The sequence below is a fragment of the Pseudophryne corroboree genome, chromosome 10 (assembly GCF_028390025.1).
Source record: "Pseudophryne corroboree isolate aPseCor3 chromosome 10, aPseCor3.hap2, whole genome shotgun sequence".
Lineage (NCBI taxonomy): Eukaryota > Metazoa > Chordata > Amphibia > Anura > Myobatrachidae > Pseudophryne > Pseudophryne corroboree.
Window position 1 is genome coordinate 304,970,705 of NC_086453.1, and position 18,818 is coordinate 304,989,522.

An 18,818-nucleotide genomic window follows, 5' to 3' on the forward strand; every position below is an offset into this window, starting at 1 on the left:
GCACCCCCCCCCCAGCGATACATTACACCCGACAGCATGTCCGGGTAATTGAAAATCCCCCAGAATATGATTCGTTGCTATGGGCAACATCACCAATTTCATTTTTAGAAGTTTTAGTAAATTTACCCCTTTGATGGAGTTGGCCAGCTTAACAATTTATTGCAATTTTGTAACCACTAGTCCCTGAATTTAAATGAAATACAGTTTGAAGTGTAGTCAGGTGAGTGAAGAGCATGTATTTTTTTTTTTATTTAAATGGTGTGAGCAGATAGTTGAGTGGAGATCAGTATGATTTGCCGATAGACGGATTGCCGGCAATCAGTATACCGACAGCAGCATCCCATCCTTCAAAATCCCGACAGCCCCCCAGAAAGCCCCCTAACCCTCAACTTTTCCCTACTCTAACCCTAACCCTCCCTTGTGGGTACCTAATCCTAACCCTCCCTTCCCCGCTGCCTAAACTTAACCCATCCTGCATGGTGCCCTAACTCTAACCTCCCCTTCTACGTGCCTAACCTGAACCATTCCTCCCCGGTGTATAACCCTAACCTTTCCGGCGCTGCAGCCAAACCTAGTTTGGTGCCGGTATAGTGATGCCGGGTTTCTGTCCTTCCTCGGGATCCCGGGATCGGTATATTGACTGCCGGGATCCCGTTCGTCAGGAAGCGAACTGCTTCCTGTTGAGTGTCATGAATTAAAGCCTATTGTGTATAAAGTGTACTGATCAGCCATAACATTAAAACCCCCGATAGGTGAAGTGAATAACATTGATTATATCATTACAATGGCACCTATCAAGGGGTGTGATAATTTAGGCAGCAAGTGAATAGTCAGTTCTAGAAGTTGATGCAGGAAAAATGGGCAAGTATAAGGATCTGAGCATCTCCAGAATGACAAGTCTTGTGGGGTGTCCTTGATATGCAGTGGTTAGTACCTACTAAAGGTGGTCCAAGAAAGGACAACTGGAGAACCGGCCACAGGGTTTTGGGCATCCAAAGCTCATTGATACCTGTGGGGAGCGAAGGCTAGCCCAATTGGTTCAATATCACAGAATACCTACAGTAGCACAATTTTCTGAAAATGTTAATGCTGGTTATGAGAGAAAGGCGTTAGAACACGCTGCATGTGGAGGTGTGAAGCCGCAGGCCATTCAAAGTGCACATACTGACCCAGTCCACCACCAAAGGCACCTACAATGAGCACAGGAGCATCAGAAGTGAACCATGGAGTGATGAAAGAAGGTGGCCTGATCTGATGAATGACATTTTCTTTTACATCATGTGGACATAACATTTCTCTATTATTTTACTTACAGTAAGTATTGTCTGCACTGTAAAGCCAATGCACTGAGTTACAGATAGAGCAGTCTGTACAATTGCAGGCATGGCTTGGCAATGTGACATCTGTTGGCAATTATGCTATTATCCTCCTTTATAACACCACAGCTTCCTGCTCTTCCTGTTTCTTGTTGCTTGTCTGTTGTTTACTTCAACCCACAGAACAAGAGATTCATCTATTATATAGATAATTCACTGGAGTGTGACCCAGAGTTGCCTGCTCATTGTCCTGCACCCTGGAATTGCTCATTTTCCATCATTTCACTGTAGATTGAGCCCCCGGCTTATGACCACTGATTGCTTCCTGCCTTTCTGACCAGCGGCTCTGACCTGATTCTGCAAGTTTCCTTCCTTTTCCTGACTGTGCTTATTACTCCTACTGCAGTAATCAGCACCTGCTACGATCTGCAACCGTTCGCTCAATTGCTGAAGACAGAGCACAGAGTGAATTGTGTCTGACACAAAATGCCCCTGCAAACAAATTTGTTTTCACCATTCTATTACTAACGAGAAAGCACAGAGGCAAATGCAAGTGAGAAGCTCAGCAGTGATCCCAACTAATATGTGACAGTTAACTAGGAAGCCATCTGAAGTGACTGCAGGGAAATACAGCACATGGCAGGGAAATGTATTAAGGGTAATAAGAGCAATCTGTGTGCAGAGGTTCTTTTCACTGTGCTGGCATATTGGAAATAGTACAGAAAAATGGGAGGAGAGCAATTAGCAACTTTGCAAAAAAGGTGCAAATCGGTTGCACAAATATGATTTGGGGGGTCATTCCGAGTTGTTAGCTCGTTGCCGATTTTCGCAACGGAGCGATGAAGGCGAAAATGCACATGTGCATGGTACGCAGTGCACATGCGCTAAGTATTTCAGCACAAAACTTTGTAGATTTACTCACGTCCGAACGAAGAATTTCCATCGTTGAAGTGATCGGAGTGTGATTGACAGGAAGTGGGTGTTTCTGGGCGGAAACTGACCGTTTTCTGGGAGTGTGCGGAAAAACACAGGCGTGCCAGGATAAAAGAGTGTCTGGAGAAACGGGGGAGTGGCTGGCCAAACGCAGGGCGTGTTTGTGACGTCAAACCAGGAACGAAACGGGTTAAGCTGATTGTAGTGTAGGAGTAAGTCTGGAGCTACTCAGAAACTGCTAAGAATTATCTATTCGCAATTCTGCTAATCTTTCGTTCACAATTCTGCTAAGGTAAGATACACTCCCAGAGGGCGGCGGCCTAGCGTGTGCAATGCTGCTAAAATCTGCTAGCGAGCGCACAACTCGGAATGACCCCCTTGATACGATAAGAGGTATATTTACCAAAAGTTGATTTGGATCGATTTTTGGTCGATTCTTGATCAATTTTGTGTCTCAGGGTCTAATTCACACATTTACTAACAGATGATTTTTGACATTATTTAAAAAAATATGTCTAAAAGAATCTGTTAGTAAATGCGGGATGCTGGCCGATCTCAGACATTTTTTTTAAAAAGTGGCAATAATTTACAAGGCATGGTGCATATGTTTGACAAGCTGCAAAGTACTCTGGCTTTATGGGGTTAAAAAAACTATTTATATTAACAGTTATTTTGGGCATAGAAGGTGTTAATATGCAACACCATTGACCATGTCACTGATATTACCTGGTTGTTACTGGTTCTGGATTGTGACACACTAGTATAGTAATTTCTGGGAGATATCAATCATCATGTGTCTAGTTATGTATGAGCAAGTTTAGACCTAATTCTATTACCCCTTTTAGACTGCAATAGGTGGGACACAACCGCACAAAAATGGGGGCATGGCATAATTGGCACAAAGCCACACACCATTTTTGTGCGCACACCTTTCGGTATGTTTGTAGGAGTATGACCTCATATCATAACGCCGTTTTTTTGTCATGTTGTACAGTGCCACATACATATAATGCCCCAGTACAGTACATATAAAGATGGCAAAAAATGGGTGCCTCCACAATGCCAGATTCATATATGCCCCCACAGTGCCAGCTACACATATATCCCCACAGTGCCTGAAACATATATGTCCCCATAGTGCCAGATACATATATGTCCCCAGTGCAGATACATATGTCCCCACAGTGCCTGGTATGCCCCCAGTGCCAGATATGACCCCAATGCCAGATACACATGTCCCCACAGTGCCAGCTATGCCCCCAGTGCCAGATATGCCTCCAGTGCAGATACACATGTCCCCACAGTGCCTGCTATGCCCCAGTGCCAGATATTCCCCCAGTGCAGATACATACAGTATGTCCCCAAAGTGCCAGCTATGCCCCAGTGCCAGATACACATGTCCCCACAGTGCCAGCTATGCCCCAGTGCCAGATACACATGTCCCCACAGTGCCAGCTATGCCCCCAGTGCCAGATACACAGGTCCCCACAGTGCCAGCTATGCCCCAGTGCCAGATACACATGTCCCCACAGAGCCAGCTATGCCCCAGTGCCAGATATGCCCTCAGTGCAGATACATATGTCCCCACAGTGCCAGCTATGCCCCCATTACCAGATACACATATCCCCACAGTGCCAGCTATGCCCCCAGTGCAGATACACATGTCCCCACAGTGCCAGCTATGCCCTCAGTGCAGATACATATGTCCCCACAGTGCCAGCTATGCCCTCAGTGCCAGATATGCCTCCAGTGCAAATACATATGTCCCCACTGTGCCAGCTATTCCCCCAGTGCAGATCCAGAAGTCCCCACAGTGCCAGCTATGCCCCCAGTGCCAGCTACACATGTCCCCCAGTGCCAGATATGCCCCCAGTGTAGATTCATATGTCCCCCCAGTGCCAGCTATGCCCCCAGTGCCAGCTACACATGTCCCCCAGTGCTAGATATGCCCCCAGTGCAGATACATATGTCCCCCCAGTGCCAGCTATGCCCCCAGTGCCAGCAACACATGCCCCCACAGTGCCAGCTATGCCCCCAGTGCAGATACACATGTCCCCACAGTGCCAGCTATGACCTCAGTGCAGATACATATGTCCCCACAGTGCCAGCTATGCCCTCAGTGCCAGATATGCCTCCAGTGCAAATACATATGTCCCCACAGTGCCAGCTATTCCCCCAGTGCAGATCCAGAAGTCCCCACAGTGCCAGCTATGCCCCCAGTGCCAGCTACACATGTCCCCCAGTGCCAGATATGCCCTCAGTGTAGATACATATGTCCCCCCAGTGCCAGCTATGCCCCCAGTGCCAGCTACACATGTCCCCCAGTGCTAGATATGCCCCCAGTGCAGATACATATGTCCCCCCAGTGCCAGCTATGCCCCCAGTGCCAGCAACACATGCCCCCACAGTGCCTGCTATGCCCCCAGTGCAAGCAACACATGCCCCCCACAGTGTCAGCTATGCCCCCAGTGCAGATACACATGTCCCCACAGCGCCTGCTATGCCCCCAGTGCCAGCAATACATGCCCCCCACAGTGCCAGCTATGCCCCCAGTGCAGATACACATGTCCCCACAGTGCTCCCCCCCCCCCCCTCCTCGTCTTCTCTGCTCACTGCGTTGCAGCTGCTTACTCTCCGGCGGCGGTGTCTCTCTTGAATTAGGCGTGGTCCGGCAGCCAATCAGGAGCCTTAGCTGCCGGTCCGCGAGCTCTGATTGGCTCATGGGCCAGCGCCGAATGAAGATAGACACCGCCGCCGGATAGGCGTGCATGTGTCTCAGGCTGGGAGCTGACCGAGCCGCGGGTTGGTCACCGTTGCCCTAGATGCTAGAAGTACCAGCGAGTGTGGAAACAGTAGTTTTCCTAAGTGATTTTTGGAACAAATCATAGTGATAAATAGACCCTAAAATGTGAAAAATAACACCCAGTTAAAGAGACACATAGTGCTGATTTTATGATAATGTATATGGAAATTAAATTAATGGTGAAATTAATTTAATTACAGTCAACAAATTTTGCATGATACATGATACCTGCTGTGGGATAGGCACAATTATTTTCAGATTTTGCGGAACAGGACATGTACTGTAGATGGTCACAAATGGTCAGGTTGCTTTTTTGAAGGAGTACCTGATTTTAGACCTTATTTAGGTTTGTTGGCAAACCAAAAAATAAAGCAACTGGGCAAAACCATGTTACACTGCAGGTGAGGCAGATGTAACGTGCACATAGAGTCATGGGCCCTACACACTTGTTGATGTTTCTGATTTGGACGATGTTCATTTTCTATGATTAACGACCATCATCCAAATTGGCTTGCTTTGCTAAACGAGGGAAAACCAACGATGAACGACCGCGGGGACGCGCATCGTTCATCGTTGGTGCATACACACTGAGCGATATTAAGGATTTATTGTTCATTACTGAATGAGATCGTTCATATCGCTTATACACATTGGCAAGTGTGTAGGGTATATTAGATTTGGGTGTGGTGTGTTCAAATTGAAATCTAAATTGCAGTGTAAAAATTAAGCAGCCAGCATTTACCATGCACAGAAACAATATAACCCACCCAAATCTAACTCTTTCTGCACATGTTACATCTGTCCCCCCTGCAGTGCACATGGGGGGTAATTCCAAGTTGATCGCAGTAGGAAATTTTTTAGCAGTTGGGCAAAACCATGTGCACTGCAGGTGTGGCATGTATAACATGTGCAGAGAGAGTTAGATTTGGGTGGGTTATATTGTTTCTGTGCAGGGTAAATACTGGCTGCTTTATTTTTACACTGCAAATTAGATTGCAGATTGAACTCACCCCACCCAAATCTAACTCTCTCTGCACATGTTATATCTGCCTCCCCTGCAGTGCACATGGTTTTGCCCAATTGCTAACAGAATTCCTGCTGCGATCAACTTGGAATTACCCCCATGGTTTTGCCCAGTTGCTTGCTTTTTTGGTTTGCTAACAGACCTGAATAACCCCCTGTGTTGAGTATCAAAGATTAATTTAGCCAATGAATGGATGAGAAACTATGGCACCTGTAGGTAATGTACTAGAAATCAGCTCTGTTCAAATATTGGCCCTCATTCCGAGTTGATCGGTCGCAAGGCGAATTTAGCAGAGTTACACACGCTAAGCCGCCGCCTACTGGGAGTGAATCTTAGCTTCTTAAAATTGCGACCGATGTATTCGCAATATTGCGATTACTAACTACTTAGCAGTTTCAGAGTAGCTTCAGACTTACTCTGCCTGTGCGATCAGTTCAGTGCTTGTCGTTCCTGGTTGACGTCACAAACACACCCAGCGTTCGCCCAGGCACTCCCACCGTTTCTCCGGCCACTCCTGCGTTTTTTCCGGAAACGGTAGCGTTTTCAGCCACACGCCCCTGAAACGCCGTGTTTCCGCCCAGTAACACCCATTTCCTGTCAATCACATTACGATCGCCGGAGCGATGAAAAAGCCGTGAGTAAAATTACTTTCTACATAGCAAAGTTACTTGGCGCAGTCGCAGTGCGAACATTGCGCATGCGTACTAAGCGGATTTTCATTGCGATGCGATGAAAAATACCGAGCGAACAACTCGGAATGAGGGCCATTGTGAACTAAATTACCTGTTCTTTCTGCGCACAAATTAGGAACATGTGCAAAAAAAGTGAATGTAAACTGATATACAGGGGTGTGGCATTGAAGGTCAAACATAAGTAGGTCGACAGTGTCTAGGTCGACCACTATTGGTCGACAGTAACTAGGTCGACAGGGTTTCTAGGTTGATATTGTCTAGGTCGACAGGTCAAAAGGTCAACATGAGGTTTTTAATCTTTTTTTGGTGTTGTTTTCACCGTACAGTGACCGGGAACCCCAATTAGTGCACCGTGCAAGGTGACTTGCTCCTCTACCGCTGCGCCTGGCACAGGTTACCATTCCCAATCGTAGTCCACGTGGATCGTAAAGTATGAAATTTAAAAAAAAAAGAAAAAATGTGAAAAACTCATATTCGACCTTTTGACCTGTCAACCTAGAACATGTCCACCTAGAGACCCTGTCGACCTAGAAACCCTGTCGACCTAGTTACTGTCGACCAATAGTGGTCGACCTAGACACTGTCGACCAAAGACTTAGTTTGACCTAGAGACCGGATACTGATATACGGTCAGTGCTGGCAACAGAAATCTTGGGGTCCCATACAGTGATATCTCTGTGGCCCTCTCTGAAATTATTAAATAATATAATAATATATATTTATTTATACAAATATATAAATATGTATATCTCTCCTTACTCCCTCACACACACCACAGTCTGTGTCTCCCTCTCTCCTACCTCCCACACACCCCACAGTCTGTCTCTCCCCTGTGACTCCATGCTCCATTCCCAGCTCCCCAACCTCATCCCAAATCCCTGTACCCCCTCACCAATCCACCCTTACCACAGGAAGAGACTCACCTGCGCTACACTCCCCGGTATCCAGACCCTCGCCCTGCACAGCAGGTACTATGCGGCCCCCACACCACACCAGAAGGGACCGGCGCAGGGCATGGGAATCCTGGCCAGTGGAGCTGCTGCCATGTCCTGTAACTGGCTGCAACAGAGCTGGACCCAGAAGAGCGAACGCACACTCGTGCCGCACAGTCACTGTGTGTGAGAGGCTCCTGTCACTCTGATGCTGTGCCCACACCGCCTACAGCTCACTGCCCTATTTGGACATGACAGCTGACATCCCTGCTGGGCACTAAGTAGCATATATTTGGGGCCCCTCTGATCCTTGGGGCCAGGTACAGTTGTCCACTTTGAGCCCCCCTGTCGCCGGCACTGTATACAGTATGTATAAAAAGGAAATTAATATACTTGTCACTTCACAAAAAGGCCGAATGAAGACCTTTACTTTCAGGAGTTAGTTTATCTTAAATAGTACAATGTTACATAGGCCTTTCAGATATTATTGCAGCCTATAATTACTGTGACATTATGTTTATTAATGTTGGTAAAAACGCTGCAATTTCCAATAATAAGTTACGCAGGTAGTCTTCGAGAACAGTTTTGAGGAAAATTATAATTTATTTTTCCCTACAGTATTTTTGCAAAATCAAAGAGCTTATTTAAGGATGCGTAAAAAGGCAGAAAAATAAAACGAATTAGAGAAAATGAAATCCCATATGTATGTGAATGTGCACATGAATAATTTTCAAGAATATTAGATTGATTAATCTTTTTGGTTAAGGCATGTGAAGAGCCATTAAAATCTCTGCATGTTTGAATGGCACAAAATGACTTTTTTGCTATTAAATATATATAGTAATTCTTGTTATGTCTCTATGGATGACTGCTGTGTGCAATTCTCATCACAAGATTTACTTACATCATGCATAGGAAATAGAAAAACACCACTTTTTATACTATGTATACAGGAGCATATTTATCAAGCCTGAGTATGTTGCATGGTTGCTAATTATCAAGCTTTGAATTCCCACATTGCTCATTTTGCAACCAAAGACTGCACATGCGCACTTAACCCAGTAGTGTAATCTTTTGCAGATAATACTTTGCATTTAGGGGATTATTCCGAGTTGATCGTAGCTGTGCTAAATTTAGCACAGCTACGATCATGTTCCCTGACATGCGGAGGGACGCCCTGCACAGGGCTAGCCCGCCCCACATGTCAGTCCGGCCCCCCCGCATAAGTGCAAAGGCATCACACAGCGGCGATGCCTTTGCACTTCAGGAGTAGCTCCCGGCCAGCGCAGCTTTAGCGAGCTGGCCGGGAGGTACTCTTCGCTCCCCGGCCCGCAGCGGCTGCGTATGACATCACGCAGCCACTGCGGCCCGCCCCCCATTTGGTCCCGCCCACCTACCTCCCGCCCATCGATCGCCTCTGCCTGTCAATCAGGCAGAGGCGATCGCTGTCCTGCTACGGCCTTCGGCCGTCCGCCATGAACAGGTGCATTACGGCGCCGGCGCATGCGCAGCAGGGACGCGTTCACTCTGCTGCGTTAAAACGCAGCGAGCGAACAGGTCGGAATGACCCCCTTAGGCCATCATTCAGCATCAGTTGCAGTTTTGCTAATTTAGCAAAACTGCAAACTGCTGACGATCGCATGCTGGAGGCCACCCAATTCAATTGCGATTGCATCGCTGTTCCTGCAAAATAAAGGATGCCCCCCTGCCTGTGCAGCATGGTTGCGAAGGCAGGCGCAGAGCGAACATGTTTCCTGTCACTGTGGCCGTGTGAGACGTCAATTGGCAGCCCCTAAACCAGTTCTGACCCCTCCTGTTTTCCCCATCCCACCCCCGCAATGCAGGTCACCACCCCGCGAACACCTCTGCCTACAAACAGGCAGAGGCATTCACATTACTGAGATGCGATCGCTGTTGAATGACGACCTCAGTTGGAACAGCTGCTTAATAGGAAGCAATGATACATATACTGTAACTGAATTCTGTACACAAATGGCTGGGAAAAGCAATCAGTTTTGGGCCAGTGATAATTTTTTTGATAAATAGGCCCCTAAGGGGTATATTCAATTAGGGTCGAAAACTGCCGTCTGTCGAAAAGACTGCAGTTTTCGACTTTTTTAGGTTGAATAGTGATGCGACCTATTCAATCCCAGCTGTTTTTTTTCCGACAAGCCCGGGAATTCGACTTGTTGAAAAGTACGTGAATCAGCGGTATAGCTGCCGATGTCGAATTTGGCCCCGTTTCTGACCATCTCAGTCCAACATAAAAAAATGTCGGACTGAGATGTGGGACCCAGAGGAGGAGAGGGGGGAGAGCCGAAGGGAGACGGGGGAGAGCCGCGGGCATACAGGGGAGATCAGCGCTACGCACAGTGCTGCAGCAGGGTGTCTCACAGCCGCGTCGCTCATGGCAGCGTCCATCCAGCTCCAGCAAGTGAGGTCACGCTTGCTGGAGCTGGGTGGATACTGCCGTGAGGTCGGGCGGCTGTGTGACATCCTCCTGCAGCACTACTGTAGCGCTGCTCTCCTCTGTCTGCCTGCGACTGTCCCCGCTGGTCTCGCCGCGGCTCCCCCCCCCCCCCCCCCCCCCTTCTCCTCCTCTGGGTCCCTCATCTCAATTCGACTTGAAGAAGTCGAATAGAGATGAGATTGAATAGGGGTTGTCGGATCCATTCCGACAAATGCATGTCGGAATGGATCCGACCCTAAATAAATATACCCCAAAGTCTCCACATTTGGTTTTAAACTTAAAATCCATGTTGAGAGACGTTATAACCCCTTCCCTTCTCCTTCTCCCTTTGTTAAAACAGGATATATGTAAACATTGTTTGGATACACAAATCCATTCTCTTCAGAGACCACCATCTCTGAAGGGAATGGACCCTAGGTTGTATAATTGATAATCCCTCTGCCTCATATGGCTAGGATGGCGACTCTACATCTACTGTATCTCGTATACTGCTGCTTCCTCTGTACCGTTATATAACCACCGTCTTCAGTCCTCCAGCTGTTGAGCATCATTAGTGCCTTATAGAACACATATCTCAATTCAAAATCTGTCATCGGAATTGTGAAGTCTCGGAAGCACTTGACTGAATGACAAAGCAGCTGCCTAATCAGGTGCCATCTGGATTTAATAGTTTACAGACAACTTGTGAATAGTATGCTTTATACTTCAACACTGCAGATAAAATTCAAAAAGTTCTTATTCTGTTGGTCTTACCACACAGTCAATGAAATAATGAGGCAATGGGGGAAATTTAATTGCCGGTGACTTAATCACCTGGCCTACAGTAATTTGTGGTGGGTGTCGTGCAAATTCGGCCAGGCAATCAAGTCACCGTCAATTAAATTTATTTCATTGACTGTGTGGTAAAACCAACAGATTACCCACTTTTTGAATTTTCTTTACGGAAGTGGGATTTCGCTAAAAAGCGTTTGGTACCCCGTAGGGTAGAGTGTACTTTTTATGAAAAAACAGGTCAATTGGCCAAGTGAAGGGTGCAAATCAGACTGCTGTTGCTGGTGGTAAAACACAATTAAATTGCCCCCCATCATATTCAAAGTTTTAAAGACCAAAGAGTAGCCTTATTTTGTGATGGCAAGCCCATGTATTTATACTGCCTGAAATACAACCGATTCCAATCTGTGACTACCATCTGAGTTTAATCAAGTGTAAAATGAGTAGAAGTCATCCTTACCAATTTTTCAAGACGAGAGTTGTTATCAATGCAGCAATGACCATGATTAGGGAGACAGTGATGGTAATTATCTGGTGCACTGCTAGACCTGTACAGAGAAGCAGAGACAGAAGCAAAGGAATGTGATAAATGAGCTTAAACAGATTTAATAACAATAGATAAAATAGCAGGAAATGCAATTTAGATGTGAAAAGCTCTATCAAAGCACCAATATGATTCTGAAAAACAAGTTATGGCTAAGGATCCCTGTGCATATCTAGGCAAGCTGTGGAGAACATAGGCCCTCATTCCGAGTTGTTTGCTCTGTAATTTTCTTCGCATCGCAGCGATTTTCCCCTAATTGCGCATGCGCAATGTTCGCACTGCGACTGCGCCAAGTAAATTTGCTAAGAAGTTTGGTATTTTACTCACGGCATTACGAGGTTTTTTCATTGTTCTGGTGATCGGAGTGTGATTGACAGGAAGTGGGTGTTTCTGGGCGGAAACTGGCCGTTTTATGGGTGTGAGTGAAAAAACGCTGCCGTTTCTGGGAAAAACGCGGGAGTGGCTGGAGAAACAGGGGAGTGTCTGGGCGAACGCTGGGTGTGTTTGTGACGTCAAACCAGGAACGAAACTGACTGAACTGATCGCAGTGGCAGAGTAAGTATCGAGCTACTCAGAAACTGCAAAGAAATTTCTATTCGCAATTTAGAGAATCTTTCGTTCGCAATTTTGCTAAGCTAAGATTCACTCCCAGTAGGCGGCGGCTTAGCGTGTGCAATGCTGCTAAAAGCAGCTTGCGAGCGAACAACTCGGAATGAGGGCCATAATTTCTAGCTAAATGTCACCATTTACTATATCAAAAACCCATTACTGTATCAAAAACCCATTACCTGCAAGTACCCATGTGAACCAACCAATCAGTAAATTGCTTTCTTTTTATAAACGAAACTAGTAAATTCAGAGTTAAAATTTGATTGGCCGTAACAGACAAAGCCACCTATATCTCCTTCTGTTGTTTCAGTTCTTTGAGGGGGAGATGTTTTAAAAGGAGAAGTTTCCCATTGCAATCAATCAGCTGACAGCTATCATTTTCTAGTATGTACTTGATAAATGACAGCTACAGTTTAAGCTGATTGGTTGCTATGGGCAACTTCCCTCCTTGCCCTCTTTAGAAGGTTTGATACATCTACCAATGAATCATCTAATCTTTTTTCAGGATACATGTTGGACCAGCCCTATGAGCCAGTTGGTCAATCCCTTGCAATGTTCTATGTTTGGCTGCAGGCTAGTTTTGTAGAGACTCATTTGCACCACGGTTATTGATAGGTCATGTGACCAGAGATAAAAGATAGGCATTTTGAAAAAGTTGCATCAAGAACTCCAAAAATCTCAGTAGTGATCCGCTTACACAAGACACCGTTGGTTAAACAAAGTGCAACAGCATCACAGTGTCTTAAAATTGGTAGCTGTAGTTGTGAAGGCATTTTGCTTAACAGCTGTGTAGACTTTTTACCCACTGGCACTAGGAAAATTGCAATTGGGTCTGCCCATGTGGTGATTCACAGTGCTTGCCATCTAGGCTGTGTGTCAGTAGACAACACTCCATTGATGCTTTTGAAATGAATACAAGCAGAAAGAATCTGACAGAAGCTGCCGCACAGCTGCCACTCCCAATCAAGCACAAGTGGGTATGGGGTCACTGAATCCAGTAGGTTCTATCCCCATATCCATTTCAATTGTTTTACAGGTTGAGTTTCCCGTAACCGTTATTCTAAAAAACAAAATTTTCTGAAAACTGGAATACTTCGGGACAGCTTTGACATCAAGATGCCATGACATCACCTAGTGTCAGTGGCCAATGACTGGCAGTGTGGGCGTGGCTTCACAGCCATTCTCTCACTGAGAACTGCTTCTTCATCTACTTCAACCTGCTGGACCCTCCTCAACACACGCTGGAACTCTCATGACACCCGCCGCCCCTCAGTGACCCCTGCCAGACTCTCCCATGGACCACTGTAACACCCACAAGAGGTATTCCGAAATCTGAAAGAAATCCAATATCCGAAATGCTTGGAACTGAACCATTTCGGATATCGAATACTCAACCTCTACTACAGTAGCATTAGAAACATTTTTTTTTACACACGTCTAACACCAACATAGCTGTCAAGGCCTCAGTTATCCGCTTTGCAACAGAATGACTGCTGTCATATTTCATCTTCCTCGCAAGGGACAGTTGGACAGTCATTTGCTTTGTTGAAGTAGTACAAGTGGTCTTCCGACTTCCCCTCTGGGATGACGATCGACTCCCAGCAGCAACAATAGCAGCGGCAGAAGCAACAGTAGGAGGAAGTAGTTCTTGAACTTTCCCTATTTTATCCTTCAAATATAACAAAATGCAGCACAGGAGGAAGTACCTCTACACCACACAGGGCAAACCCTGTAAAAATTATTTTGATTAAATATTAATAACCCCTTTATTTGTAGTAAATAATATACAGCACAGGACAGCACCCCTGAACTTATATGGCAGCACCACTGGACTTATACGGCAGTACAACTGGACTTATATGGCAGTATCACTGGACTTATACGGCAGTATCACTGGACTTATAAGGCAGTACCACTGTACATATATGGCAGTATCACTGGACATATACGGCAGTATCACTGGGCAAATACGGCAGTACCACTGGAGTCTGGACTGGATTTATACGGCAGTATCACTGGACTTATACGGCAGTACCACTGGAAATATATGGCAGTATCACTGGACTTGTATGGCAGTATCACTGGACTTGTATGGCAGTACCACTGGACATATACGGCAGTAATACTGGACTTATACGGCAGTATCACTGGACTTATACGGCAGTACCACTGGATATATATGGCAGTATCACTGGACTTATACGTCAATATCACTGAACTTATATGGCAGTACCACTGGACACATACGCCAGTATCACTGGACTTATACTGCAGTATCACTGGAGTTATACGGAAGTACCACTGGACTGGATTTATACTGCAGTATCACTGGACTTATACGGCAGTATCACTGGACTTATACGTCAGTACCACTGGACTTGATTTATACGGCAGTATCACTGGACATATACGGCAGTACCACTGGACATATACGGCATTATCACTGGACTTATACGGCAGTATCACTGGACTTATTTGGCAGTATCACTGGACTTATACAGCAATACCACTGGACATATACAGCAGTATCACTGGATTTATACGAAAGTACCACTGGATTTATACGGCAGCACCAATGAATTTATATGGCAGTACCACAGGACTGGATTTATATGACAGCATCACTGGACTTATACGGCAGTATCACTGGACTTATACGGCAGTACCACTGGACATAAACGGCAGTATCACTGGACTTATTTGGCAGTATCACTGGACTTATATGGCAGTACCACTGGACTGGATTTATACAACAGTTTAACTGAACTTATACAGCAGTACCACTGGAAATATATGGCAGTATCACTGGACATATACGGAAGTATCACTGGACTTATATGGCAGTATCACTGGACTTATACGGCCGTATCACTGTACTTATATGACAGTATCACTGGACTTATACGGCAGTATCACTGGACTTATACGGCAGTATCACTGAACTTATACGGCAGTATCACTGGACATATACGCTAGTATCACTGGACTTATACTGCAGTATCACTGGATTTATACGGAAGTACCACTGGATTTATACAGCAGTACCAATGGATTTATACAGCAGTACCACTGGACTGGATTTATACGGCAGTATCACTGGACTTATATGGCAGTACCACTGGACATATACAGCAGTATTACTGGACTTATACGGCAGTATCACTGGACTTATACGGCAGCACCACTGGACATATACGGCAGTATCACTGGACATATACGGCAGTATCACTGGACATATACGGCAGTATCACTTGATTTATACGGAAGTACCACTGGATTTATACGGCAGCACCAATGGATTTATACGGCATTACCACTGGACTGGATTTATACAGCAGTATCACTGGACTGAATTTATACAGCAGTATCACTGGACTTATACGGCAGTACCACTGGACATATACGGCAGTATCACTAGACTTATACGGCAGTATCACTGGACTTATACGGCAGCACCACTGGACATATACGGCAGTATCACTGGACATATACGGCAGTATCACTGGACATATACGGCAGTATCACTTGATTTATACGGAAGTACCACTGGATTTATACGGCAGCACCAATGGATTTATACGGCATTACCACTGGACTGGATTTATACAGCAGTATCACTGGACTGAATTTATACAGCAGTATCACTGGACTTATACGGCAGTACCACTGGACATATACGGCAGTATCACTAGACTTATACGGCAGTATCACTGGACTTATACGGCAGCACCAATGGATTTATATGGTAGTACCAATGGACTGGATTTATACAGTAGCATCACTGGACTTATACGGCAGTACCACTGGATATATACAGCAGTATCACTGGACATATACGGCAGTACCACTGGATTGGATTTATTTTATACGGCAGTATCATTGGACTTATACGGCAGTATCATTGGACTTATACGGCAGTACCACTGGACATATACGGCAGTATCACTGGACTTATACGGCAGTACCACTGGACATATACGGCAGTATCACTGGACTTATACGGCAGTACCACTGGACTTATCAAGCAGCACAGGGACACCACCACTAGACTGATGCAGCACAACACAGCACCACTGGACTAGATTTATACAGCAGCACTGGACATATGGCAGCAGAGGACACCACCACTGTGACTGGACTGATGCAGCACAAGACACCACCAATGGACTGATGCGGCACAAGACAGCACTGGAATGACACACATAAGACAGAGCAGGTTGCCACACCACTTTCCCGCACAGACACTAAGGAGAGACACACATCCTCTCGCTACACTCTCCAGGACTGGAGTGAAAATGGCGGCGATGCGTGGCTCCTTATATGGAATCCAAAACCCGCGAGAATCCGAACAGCGGGATGATGACGTTTTGCCTCATTCTGGTTACCGAGTCTGGAGGGAAGTCCCGAGCCGGACTCGGATCTGGGCTCGGGACGTGATGTTCGGTAGGGTTCAGTTTTCAGAGAACCGAACCTGCTCATGTCTACTATTTTATCATAAGAGTGCTACCCACTGTTTTACAATTCACTATTTGTATCTTATATCTTTGTTGAGTGTTCTGGATGTTCACTCTTTATTGTAAACCAAGTTGCTGCACTTTTTTATTTAATTGTGCATCATTATCCTACCTTTTTTATTTTTTCAGCTTTTGACCATGACAATCATGTCTACATACTACACCAAAAACAGGCCAATCACCAAATTAATGGCAAATTAGACCAATAATTGTATAGTCTTTTTGTTGCATATCTTCCAACTTTTCGCACTTGACCCAAAAAGGGAGTGTGGCCTTGGAAGAGAGGGCGTGGTCTCAAATGAGTGGGGGTGGGCTCATGGTATGAACCCAATTTCCAGCATTTTGGGGGCATGACCAGCACTCCCAGAGCAGCTGGGCAGCCCCCTGCTCTCCTTCCTGCACTGACTAAATGTCATGCACGTGCACACAGCATCTAATCAGAGATCACCTGTGCTGAGCAGAGCAGCAGGTGATCAAAGGCTTCCCAAACTGCCCCCCACCCGCGGGTGGGACAGCAGGGCACGGTGTCCGATTATAGGGACTGTCCTGCTGGAATAGGCACAGTTGGGAGGGATGGTGTTGCCTTTGCCAGTTTACATATACACAGTGGACCTGGGAGCTCCAAAAGCTCCAAAGGATTATATGTTTAATGAAAGGAGGCATCCTAAGTAGAATCCTTATTTCTGTATGTCATACTATCCTCCTGCAATTTTGGGTCAAATATGAATTCTCTATAAATAATACACACAAACTAGTATTTGCAGCTAAAAATCTTACAGGCATGGTATACCACTATCTAGGGATCCTAAACTGATCCTAAAGGGATAAATTGCATAAAGCTCATAAATACAACATATCTAGATTTAAAATCATGTGTCCTGACTGATCACCCGAAACCACAGGACTGCAAAATCATAAAATATACAAAATGACATCAAACTACAGTATGCTTATGTCCTGTCACTATCCCTACCCATAAAAAGCAAATGGTAGGGATCAGTTTAGCTGAGTGCACTCAATCCGATACATATAGAAAATGTGTATAATTTTGGATAATTTCCTTTATTTGAATTTCATAAGATACCAATACCCAAGTGGGATATATAAACTTTATTTTTTGTCCCACATGAAGATTTATTATGACCTATATCTAAGGTCACAAAAAAGCTAAATATATAAAAACAATTAAGGATAGAGAAAACGTGATGAGAAGAAAAATGACAAGAAAAATTCCTTTCCATTTGAAAAATAATAAAAAGTATTAAAATCAATGTTGTGTTCTGTCTATTATTTGTATATCTCTCTGTTATAACTTTGGGATACGATCCACCTCCCTATTATTTAGAAAATCCAATTGAAGTACATATACTATTTCACTTATGATGTGTACCTGCTCCATACTGTTAAGAAAATCCTGTTACAATATTTGTCCAAGTAATTTTAAATATTATTGTGATATTTATTGGATAATTAATCCCAGTGTGTTGTGATTAAATCACTAACATATGAGAGATAGTTTTAATCTTCATCAAATTGTGCAGTTATTCTGTTAATTCACCCAATACTGGCTAATGGTGCATACGTTTCTATTTATACACTGCAGAAACTGATGTAATTGATACAAATGTTACTCTCAGTAAGTGTACACAATGGGGGTCATTCCGAGTTGTTCGCTCGGTAAAAATCTTCGCATCGCAGCGATTTTCCGCTTAATGCGCATGCGCAATGTTCGCACTGCGACTGCGCCAAGTAAATTTGCTATGCACTTAGTAATTTTACTCACGGCTTTTTCATCGGTCTGGCGATCGTAATGTGATTGACAGGAAATGGGTGTTACTGGGCAGAAACAGGCCGTTTTATGGGCGTGTGGGAAAAAACGCTACCGTTTCCGGAAAAAACGCAGGAGTGGCCGGAGAAACGGAGGAGTGTCTGGGCGAACGCTGGGTGTGTTTGTGACGTCAAACCAGGGACGACAAGCACTGAACTGATCGCAGATGCCGAGTAAGTCTGAAGCTACTCAGAAACTGCTACGAGGTGTGTAATCGCAATATTGCGATTACTTCGTTCGCAATTTTAAGATGCTAAGATTCACTCCCAGTAGGCGGCGGCTTAGCGTGAGCAACTCTGCTAAAATCGCCTTGCGAGCGAACAACTCGGAATGACCTCCAATGTTTCAGAATAATACTTGATTTGTAACACGGTGCTGCTGA

At 45.2% G+C, this 18,818-nt stretch overlaps 1 protein-coding gene across 4 annotated transcripts in view; it reads right to left on the minus strand.

The window, feature by feature from the left end:
• Nucleotides 1-18,818, minus strand: part of AJAP1 (adherens junctions associated protein 1) — a 403,432-nt gene that overhangs the window by 127,204 nt on the left and 257,410 nt on the right. For all 4 annotated transcript variants that reach the window (XM_063943453.1, XM_063943450.1, XM_063943451.1 and 1 more), the window contains exon 3: nt 11,402-11,489. In XM_063943453.1, the coding sequence (XP_063799523.1) occupies nt 11,402-11,489 (88 nt within the window). The remainder of the gene's footprint in view (nt 1-11,401; nt 11,490-18,818) is intronic.